This window comes from Bos grunniens, chromosome X (assembly GCF_055505025.1).
Source record: "Bos grunniens cultivar Pamir isolate PY7600 chromosome X, Bosgru_T2T1.0, whole genome shotgun sequence".
Taxonomy (NCBI): domain Eukaryota; kingdom Metazoa; phylum Chordata; class Mammalia; order Artiodactyla; family Bovidae; genus Bos; species Bos grunniens.
In genome coordinates, this window is record NC_141194.1 from 18473439 (window position 1) to 18484330 (window position 10892).

General features: G+C 39.4%; 1 protein-coding gene across 5 annotated transcripts in view; it reads left to right on the forward strand.

The window, feature by feature from the left end:
• MBTPS2 (membrane bound transcription factor peptidase, site 2) overlaps positions 1–10092 on the forward strand; it is a 46818-nt gene extending 36726 nt beyond the window's left edge. For 3 of the 5 annotated variants that reach the window (XM_086387253.1, XM_086387251.1, XM_086387254.1), the window contains 2 exons: positions 5806–5881; positions 6978–10092. In XM_086387253.1, coding sequence (XP_086243379.1) covers positions 5806–5881; positions 6978–7200 — 299 coding nt within the window. In that variant the 3' untranslated portion in view covers positions 7201–10092. Of the gene's footprint in view, positions 1–326; positions 5250–5805; positions 5882–6977 lie in introns of all 5 variants that reach the window. The other 2 variants (XR_015158773.1, XR_015158774.1) reach the window with 2 other exon arrangements.
• The last annotated feature ends 800 nt before the right edge of the window (positions 10093–10892 follow it).

The following is a 10892-nucleotide window of genomic DNA, read 5'->3' on the forward strand; positions in this document are numbered from 1 at the left end:
TGTTTGATCACTTTTTAAAATCTTGTTAACTTGTTCTTAAGCATTAAATGAAATTTAAGCAGTAGGAAAATAATCTGAATTTATAAAGCAAGATGGAGCTTAACCCCATGTCTACTTATGGAGAAAGACATTTTTTCTTCACTACCATTTATGTCCAAGTCACATAGATGACCTCTCAGATATTCTCTGAGTGTTTATTAAATTTCTCCAAGCTCCCAAATCAGTAGCAAGAGTAGCATATGCCAGAGAATGCCAGTAATCATAGTGATAATGATGATAAAGTAATTTGTGAATAACACATGAATTTTATATGAATATAATTTCAGAATCAGACCAGCGTAAACGCTTTACACAGTGACAACATGATTGGATTAAACATATAGCTTGTCCATATGGCTCAAGATCATACAGAAGAACTATGCAAAAAAGTTATCTGGCCTATGGCCCAGATAACCACGATGCTGTGATCACTCATCTAGAGCCAGACATCCTGGAGTGCAAAGTCAAGTGGCGGTGATGGAATTCCAGCTGAGCTATTTCAAATCCTAAAAGATGATGCTATGAAAGTGCTGCACTCAATACACCAGCAAGTTTGGAAAACTCAGTGGTGGCCAGAGGACTAGAAGAGGTCCGTTTTCATTCCAATCCCAAAGAAAGGTAATGCCAAAGGATGTTCAAACTACTGCACATTTGCACTCATCTCACACGCTAGCAAAGTAATGCTCAAAATTCTCCAAGCCAGGCTTCAACAGTACATGAACCAAGAACTTCCAGATGTTCAAGCTGGATTTAGAAAAGGCAGAGGAACCAGAGATCAAATTGCCAACATCTGTTGGATCATAGAAAAAGCAAGAGAGTTCCAGAAAAACATCTGCTTCATTGACTACGCCAAAGCCTTTGACTGTGTGGATCACAACAAACTATTCTTCAAGAGATAGTAATACCAGATCACCTTACCTGCCTCCTGAGAAACGTGTATGCAGATCAAGAAGCAACAGTTAGAACCAGGCATGGAAAAACAGACTGGTTCCAACTTGGGAAAGGAGTATGTCAAGGCTGTATATTGTCATCCTTCTACGCAGAGTACATCATGTGAAATGCTGGGCTGGATGAAGCACAAGCTGGAATCAGGATTGCAGGGAGAAATATCAATAACCTCAGATACACAGATGATACCACCCTTATGGCAGAAAGGGAAGAGGAACTGAAGAGCCTCTTGATGAGAGTGAATGAGGAGAGTGAAATAGCTGGCTTAAAATGCAACATTCCAAAAACGAAGATCATGGCATCCGGTCCCATCACTTCATGGAAATAGATGGGGAAACAATGGAAGCAGTGACAAGACTTTATTTTGGGGGGCTCCAAAATCACTGCAGATAGTGACTGCAGCCATGAAATTAAAAGACGCTTACTCCTTGGAAGAAAAGCTATGACAAGCCTAGACAGCATAGCAGAGACATCACTTTGCCAACAAAGATCCGTATAGTCAAGGCTGTGGTTTTTCCAGTAGTTATGTATGCATGTGAGAGTTGGACCATAAAGAAAGCTAAGCGCCAAAGAATTGATTCTTTTGAATAGTGGTGTTGGAGAAGACTCTTGAGAGTCCCTTGGACTGCAAGCGTGGAATACCAGTAGAGCTATTTCAAATCCTGAAAGATGATGCTGTGAAAGTGCTGCACTCAATATGCCAGCAAATTTGGAAAACTCAGCAGTGGCCACAGGACTGGAAAAGGTCAGTTTTCATTCCAATCCCAAAAAAAGGCAATGCCAAAGAATGCTCAAACTACCGCACAATTGCACTCATTTCACATGCTATTAAAGTAATGCTCAAAATTCTCGAAGCCAGGCTTCAGCAATACATGAACCATGAACTTCCAGATGTTCAAGCTGGTTTTAGAAAAGGCAGAGGAACCAGAGATCAAATTGCCAACATCTGCTGGATCATGGAAAAAGCAAGAGAGTTCCAGAAAAAATCCATTTCTGCTTTATTGACTATGCCAAAGCCTTTGACTGTGTGGATCACAATAAACTGTGGAAAATTCTAAAAGAGATGGGAGAACAAGACCACCTGACCTTCCTCTTGAGAAACCTGTATGCAGGTCAGGAAGCAACAGTTAGAACTGGACATGGAACAACAGACTGGTTCCAAATAGGTAAAGGAGTACATCAAGGCTGTATATTATCACCCTGCTTATTTAACTTATATGTAGAATACATCATGAGAAACACTGGCCTGGAGGAAGCACAAGCTGGAATCAAGATTGCAGGGAGAAATATCAATAACCTCAGATATGCAGATGACACCACCCTTATGGCAGAAAGTGAAGAAGAACTAAAAAGTCTCTTGATGAAAGTGAAAGAAGAGAGTGAAAAAGTTGGCTTAAAGCTCAATATTCAGAAAACTAAGATCATGGCATCCGGTCCCATCACTTCGTGGCAAAATAGATGGGGAAACAGTGACTGACTTTATTTTTCTTGGCTCCAAAATCACTGCAGATTGTGACTGCATCCATGAAATTAAAAGACGCTTACTCCTTGGAATTTAGAAAACTCAGCAGTGGCCACAGGACTGGAAAAGGTCAGTTTTCATTCCAAACCCAAAGAAAGGCAATACCACAGAATGCTCAAACTACTGCACACTTGCACTCATCTCACATGCTAGATGGTGATTGCAGCCATGAAATTAAAAGACACTTATTCCTTGGAAGGAAAGTTATGACCAACCTAGATAGCATATTAAAAAGCAGAGATGTTGCTTTGCCAACAAAGGTCCGTCTAGTCAAGGCTATGGTTTTTCCAGTCATCGTGTATGGATGTGAGAGTTGGACTGTGAAGAAAGCTGAGCGCCAAAGAATTGATGCTTTTGAACTGTGGTGTTGGAGAAGACTCTTGAGAATCCCTTGGACTGCAAGGAGGTCCAACCAGTCCATCCTAAAGGAGATCAGTCCTGGGTGTTCATTGGAAGGACTGATGCTAAAGCTGAAACTCCAATACTTTGACCACCTCATGTGAAGAGTTGACTCATTGGAAAAGACTCTGATGCTGGGAGGGATTGCGGGCAGGAGAAGGGGACGACAGAGGATGAGATGGCTGGATGGCATCCCTGACTCGATGGACATGTGTTTAAGTGAACTCCAGGAATTGGTGATGGACAGGGAGGCCTGGCACCTGTGATTCATGGGGTCGCAAAGAGTCGGACATGACTGAGCACCTGAACTGAACTGAACTCCTTGGAAGGAAAGTTATGACCAACCTAGACAGCATATTCAAAAGCAGAGACATTACCTTGCCAACAAAGGTCCATCTAGTCAAGGCTATGGTTTTTCCGGTGGTCATGTATGAATGTCAGAGTTGGACTGTGGAGAAAGCTGAGCACTGAAGAATTGATGCTTTTGAACTGTGGTGTTGGAGAAGACTCTTGAGAGTCCCTTGGACTGCAAGGAAATCCAACCAATCCATCTTAAAGGAGATCAGTCCTGGGTATTCATTGGAAGGACTGATGTTGAAGCTGAAACTCCAATACTTTGGCCACCTGATGCAAAGAGCTGACTTATTGGAAAAGACCCTGATGCTGAGAAAGATTGAGGGCAGGAGGAGAAGAGGACAACAGAGGATGAGATGGTTAGATGGCTTCATTGACTCAATGGACATGGGTTTGTGTGAACCCAGAGTTCACAGGGAGTTGGTGATGGACAGGGAAGCCTGGCATGCTCTGGTTCATGGGGCCGCAAAGAGTCGGACACGACTGAGCGACTGATCTGAACTAACTGAACTGGACTGCGAGGAGATCCAACCAGTCCATCCTGAGGGAAATCAGTCCAGAATATTCATTTGAAGGACTGATGCTGATGCTAAAGCTCTAATACTATGGCCACCTGATGCAAAGAAATGACTCATTTGAGAAGACCCTGATGCTGGGAAGGATTGAAGGCAGGAGGAGAAGGGGATGACAGAGGATGAGAGGGTTAGATGGCATCACCAACTTGATGGACATGTGAGTTTGAGCAAGCTCTGAGAGTTGGTGATGGACAGGGAAGCCTGGCGTGCTGCAGTCCATGGGGTTGCAAAGAGTCGGACATGACTGAGCAACTGAACTGAACAAGATCATATAGTCTAACTTATTTTGTTGTATAAGATTTTATATGTTCCCTTTTTAATAACTTTCACTGAAATATAATTAACATATCATATAATTTACCCTTTTAAAATATACAATTCAGTAGTGTTTAATATATTCAGAGTTGTGGAACCATCACCACAGTCTAGTTCCAGTATTTTTTCATCACTCCAAAAAGCCTATACCCATTAGGAACCTATTCTACTTCTCAATACCCACCTACCCCATCCCTTGGCAACCACTTAATCTACTTTCTGTTTCTGCAAATTTGCCTGTTTCCACACATTTCCTATAAATAGAATATTTTGTGATTGGCTTCTTCCCCTTAGCATAATGTTTTCAAGGTTCATCCATGTTGTAGTTTGTGTTGGTGCATTATTCCTTTTTTATGGTGAAGTAATATTCCATATTGAAAAGCAGAGACATTATTTTGCCAACAAAGGTCCGTCTAGTTAAGGCTATGGTTTTTCCAGTGGTCATGTATGGATGTGAGAGTTGGACTGTGAAGAAGGCTGAGTGCCGAAGAATTGATGCTTTTGAACTGTGGTGTTGGAGAAGACCCTTGAGAGTCCCTTGGACTGCAAGGAGATCCAACCAGTCCATTCTAAAGGAGATCAGCCCTGGGTGTTCTTTGGAAGGACTGATGCTAAAGCTGAAACTCCAGTACTTTGGCCACGTCATGTGAAGAGTTGACTGATTTGAAAAGACTCTGATGTTGGGAGGGATTGGGGGCAGGAGGAGAAGGGGACGACAGAGGATGAGATGGCTGGATGGCATTACCGACTCAATGGACATGAGTTTGAGTGAACTCCAGGAGTTGGTGATGGACAGGGAGGCCTGGCGTGCTGCGATTCACAGGGTTGAAAAGAGTCGGGCATGACTGAGCGACTGAACTGAACTGAACTGAACTGAATATTCCATTGTATGGATATATTACTTTTCTGTATTTATTCATCAGTTGATGGACATGTGGGTTTTATGTTACTCTTTAAAAGGCTCTCTCATTGCTCTGCAGTCATATCCTAAGATACAACTTGGGTCATTTCTCTCATTTATTGTTTTGACACTAGGTGTCTCTGGAGTACAGATATTATATACATCCTCAACAAATGTAGAAATAACCCTCTTCAAGGTAATTTTCAAGAAATGTGTGCTATGAGTTCTATTTAATTATAACAGAGTTTTTAAGTGTTTTAACAAAAACAGAGTAATGGAATCCACAAAGTGAAGGAAATCTTAAAAATCCCCTAGTGTTAATCCTTGTTTTAGCAATGAAGAAAACACTGAGACCAAAAAAGATTAAGTCGCATAATGGTTGGAGTGAACATGATTTTAAGGTTATACCTCTTTGAAAAGATAAGGACTCTTGATATAAATTCTAGTGTAAAGTCATTCTCTGTATTTGGTAGTCATAGTTGGTATATAATCAGTTTTTATTTTAGTCTCACCTCACAATATAAATGTACATTGAGACATGAATTTCTGTATCCCACTCTTTTTATTAGATGTTCTAGAATTGTTGATTTACTTTTATAGTTGGGCCATCGAGCCTGTTTGCATATGTTTGAGTAGGGCTTTCTCAAATCAGTTTAATAGGCTAGTCCAGTCTATACCCACATAGTAAAATTCATTTTTCTGTTGCTTACCTGTATAAATAATATTAATTATTTCTTATTTTTCTTTTTTAGTGAGCATCACCAGTTTTATCCCACGTTTCAAGTTTCTAAGCATAGATCTGCCTGTGGTTGTGGAGACATTTGTCAAGTATCCTTTCTGATGTGAAAGATTTTAAAAGTGTGCTACTTGGAACTTGATCAGTTTTACATTGACTAGAGAGCTTGAACAGACCTTAGAAGTATCAATCTACTGCTAACACACACAAAAAATGGACTTTAAAATTGAGAAAGATCAGATTGTACCTAGGAAGGAAGAAGCCAGAAAAGAGAGATTGATTGGGAAGAGAGAAAGGTTAAGGTGTGGAAGAGAAAGAACCTAGAAGACAAATTGAGAGTTGAAGTTTAGAGGTCTAAAACCTTTGAGTATGTTTATAAAGGATGAAGTATTCAGCTACTAAATGAGGCGATGTGTTCCACCCCTCCTGAGCCTGTTGACTCTGACCAAATGGAGGAATGCATAAGGGACATCAAACTGATTTCCGCTACTGAAATAGCACTCCACAGAATCTCATGTGTTCTTTAGCATATTATGTTTGCATATAAAGAGATTTTTAATTGGTTATTATATAGAATTTGAATATATTTGAACAGTTTGAAAAGGTTCTTTATTTTGTCACTTTTAAATCTTTAATTTCTTTTTTAATGATTTGCAAAAAAACAGAGACAGAAAGTAAATGAGCAAATATTAGTTAACAAATGAGTTACTGAAAAAAGGATAGTCAAAATTATACCTTGTAGACTGCAGCTTTATCTCAGAGATATTTACACTATGACCTTACAGATGATAGTAAAATAGAGTTCAAGGGACTAAAATCTTTATAAATCTAAGCAATACTTTGTAAGGATTGAAGAGAAATTTTCCCTCATTTCTTATTCTTTCCATATTCCTTTCTCTTGTATCATTAAAGAGAAAGTCTTTCAAGGAATTCGTTACAAACTGCCTTAGTTTACAGGTGGTTGGCTTTCATTTTTTGTCAAGTTTTTCTAACTTTGAAATAATACAAATCATTTGTTTTAAATAGAGATCTAAGAATCAATAGCATTTACTGGTGGGCAGAGATTTTAAAAAAAGGAGAGAAGTCCCCTGTAATCTCAAATCCACTCCTCGTAAAATACACACTTCTGACTCCCAGAAATGGCTTTGCATGCAGACCTGAGTAGGCTCCTTAACTGATTGCAACCAGGTACCTGATTTCCCTCTCGGGAGCTCTGGCAATTGTTAATGCAGTGCCCTGCTTTGCTTTGGACGGACAGTGGATTTTAAACTCTTTCCTAGATGCTACTCTTACCTCAGTGATTGGAGACAATGATGTCAAAGATCTGATAGGATTTTTCATCTTGCTTGGTGGCAGTATACTTTTGGCTGCCAATGTGGCCCTGGGCCTCTGGATGGTTACAGCACGGTAATATTTGGACTCATCTGATAGAATCTCTGAGTTACAATATATAATACTGAAAACCTTACTTGGTATGAAATAAAAAGTGATTCCTTAAAATTGCATTTTAGCCAACAACTTTAAGTTCTTTATTCAGCGTATCCAAACTCTGGGACGGGGGAGAAACAGAAGAAATGAAAGACATATTCCGTGATTACATTCTAGTTTTATAGACTGAACCTACAAACTTCAGATGCTTGTGGAACAATTGAAACAAGTGCAAATTCATGTTAAACCATTTTTGTGTGGCTATATACTGTATTGAAATACTGTAAAGGAAAACAGAATTGGGTAGGATTAATTGAGAAAAAACTTCCTGAAAAAGCATCATTAATCCAGATTTGAAGAAGACCAGACTTTGGCCAAGTGGGAAGGTGAGCATTTTCTTGGTCTATATTTCTTGTCTTTAATCTTGTTGGAAAAGTATTTTAAAATTCAGTGATAAAAAAAAATTCAGTGGCTCAGATATTAAAGAATTCGCCTGCAGTGCTGGAGACCTGGGTTCAATCCCCGGGTCGGGAAGATCTCTTGGAGAAGGGAAAGGCTACCCACTCCAGTATTCTTGCCTGGGAAATCCCATGGACAGAGGAGCCTGGCGGGCTACAGTCCATGGGGTTGCAATGAGTCAGACACGACTGAGCAACTAACACACACATTGTTTTGTACTCTTGACAACTGAAGTCTGATTACAATTAATAAAATTCTATAAAAGAAACTGCCGACGCAAAAGGGAACATCTTTGTTAAATGATCCCAGTAAATGAACACCTCAGAAGTAGACTCAATAATATCATGAGACGTGTCTTGCCACCCAAGAGTTGCCTCTTTGATAATATGCCCCAATATCCTCATAAAGCAGCAGCAGCCTTGACATTCAGAATGAGCTGTAGGAAGTATTTCCTACCTGCAGCATGTGAGCTTGAAACAGTTAGGGGCAAACCTCAAAACTGAGCCAGCTGGCTCTTGCGGCAGATCACAAGACAGATCACAGAACCTTCTGCAGTCCTGGTTACCTTTCTCTACGAGCTTGAAAGCTTGGAACCGCTCCAGAATAGACATTTTCTCTTGTGCTGCTGGGGCTACCTTGGACCTAGCTCCTAGGCCCCTGTCTTCAAGAAGCAATTACTCTAAGCCATGAAGCATACTCTGTCCTCACCAGTGTCTTCCATATTTCTCTCTGTTGGGGAATTAAATACGTAGTTCTTCCTTTCTGCCTTTCCCCTAAGCTACCTCTGTGGGTCCACAAGAGACTTGGTAGTAGAGTGAGAATGGCTACATGTGAGAACAAATGTGGATTTGCTGGAGCCTGGTAACTGACTCAAGCCTGAAAGAGCCCTGCCTAGTTTGAGATCTTTCAGACTGGTGATGCAGCCCTGGAGGATCTAGGAAGTCAGTAGGCCAGTGTGAAGCTATTGGTATTAAAACTATATGAGCATGCTGTTTTTATGATGAAAAATCTGTGCTCTCATATGCGCAAAAACATCAATAGTCATGTATCCAACTTTTTCACTAAGTGAGATATTCATGGGGTTCACCTCTTTCAGATTTATTGCTCTTAGGCAATAAAACTTTTTAATCATTTTTAAGGAAACTTTAGATTGTGTTATAAATCTGCCTGCCTTCTTGAAGAGAAATTGTATATTGAATATAATTTTAATATTTTTAAAATGACCTCTATTACCACTACTTAAAAACTGTACAGATTATTGGTTTATCCTAGGGAAAAAGCATTTGTTCTATTCTCAGGCAGACAGTCTTTCAGGATTAAAGTATATTAGCAGAGTAATGCACAGACCTATTCAGGTAATAAAGCTTGGGGACTACCATGAAATACTTATATTATTGATTTGATTACATGAACTAAGCAGTTTACTAATGAAATTGCTATATACATGCAGATCATTTAAAAAAAAACTGAGAAAAAAATTTAATAGATGAAATCTTACCCATAAGCTCCTTTCTCTGGATGGGAAAAAAAAAAAAAAAAAGCACATCATTTTCTTATGGCTTTTAAACACCTTGGTCTTCTGCTCCATTGGGTCAGAATTTGGGAACAGTCTATTAGGATATTGAGCAGTTCAGTCCTGTTTTTACAGAAATAGCCTCATTGTGTAAGAAAGGAAATGTTATATGTTGTCTCTTCAGCCTCATTGTGGGCACTTCTAGAGCAAGGACCATGTCATACTCATCTTTCTGTCCCTGGCACAATGCATGAGACATCAAAACTACTTAATAAATGTGGTTGAATGAATGATGTTTAGTGTTATTTATGGATTAGAAAAGCATGTTTCTATTTAAGTAAGCTGTAAAAAGTGTTATTGAATATTCATGTAAATGTATGTTAACATAAAAAAATAGCTTGAAAGATCTTTGTGTCCCTGGTAGATTATCATCTTTATGAATATAGTTCATTTTGGTTTCTATAGAGCCATTTAAAAAATGAATTATTTTAAGGATTTGAAGAAAGTGTTGTGTTGTCACTTGTTCAACAGTAAAACTGTATTTTCAGTGTTCTACTCTGCATTGTCTACATTTTTGAGGGTTGTTTTTAATCACTTAAAACCTGTAAAGAATGTATATATCCTTTTCAGCATCTCTGTTTGAAAAGACATGCAGTGAAACTTGACCTTTTGATAATTGCTCTTACAGGTCATCTGTTCTAATGGTAAATTGTTTAAATAGGGGCTTCATGGGTATGTGGCTCTTAGTCATCAGTTTGTCCTGTGGTATTTATTGAATGTCCACATACTAGTGGTACCCAGGTATTTTTTTCTATAAATCTTACAACTGAGTTTAACTTGAAGATACCATAGTTGCTGGCATTCAATGTTTAGCAATAAAAATAAATGTGTATCAGCATTCTATGTTTTATCATCTATGTGTTGTCTTTTTTTTAATTTGTATTCTTTTCTGTCAAAATTGTTCCTTTCACATACAGGACAATCTTAGATGCTTTAAAGTTCAGCCTCAGTTTTCACTTAAGCAATCATATATGAAAGTTGTTGACAGATCACAGAAAGAAGTCTTTTTAACATGAAATCCCTGTGCTCTCACTACTGTTTTCGAAATGGCTTATTCATGGATGAGGAAAGAAGACTATCATGTTTCATTACTGTCTGACAGAAGTCTTCTCTAAGTTAGGTGATGTTTTTAGGAATTCATGAAAAGAAGTGTTTTAACTATAATATTTGGTTCTTCTTCACTTTTTGCCCTGGTGCTTCCTACCATGTCCACAGAGCCAACCTCCCAGACAAACAAACACACACACTCTCTCTCTCTCTCTCTCTCTCTCTCTCTCCCTCTCTCTCCCCTCTTCCCTCTCTTCCTCTCATTGTTTGATTGCTGCTGCTGCTAAGTCACTTCAGTTGTGTCCGACTCTGTGCAACCCCAGAGACAGCAGCCCACCAGGCTCCCCCATCCCTGGGATTCTCCAGGCAAGACCACTGGAGTGGGTTGCCATTTCCTTCTCCAGTGCATGAAAGTGAAAAGTCAAAGTGAAGTCGCTCAGTTGTGTCATTGTGTCCGACTCTTAGCGACCCCATGGACTGTAGCCTACCAGGCTCCTCTATCCATGGGATTTTCCAGGCAAGAGTACTGGAGTGGGTTGCCATTGCCTTCTCCAATGGTTTGGTTACTAAGGGCCAAGAAATAGCCTGGGGATTTA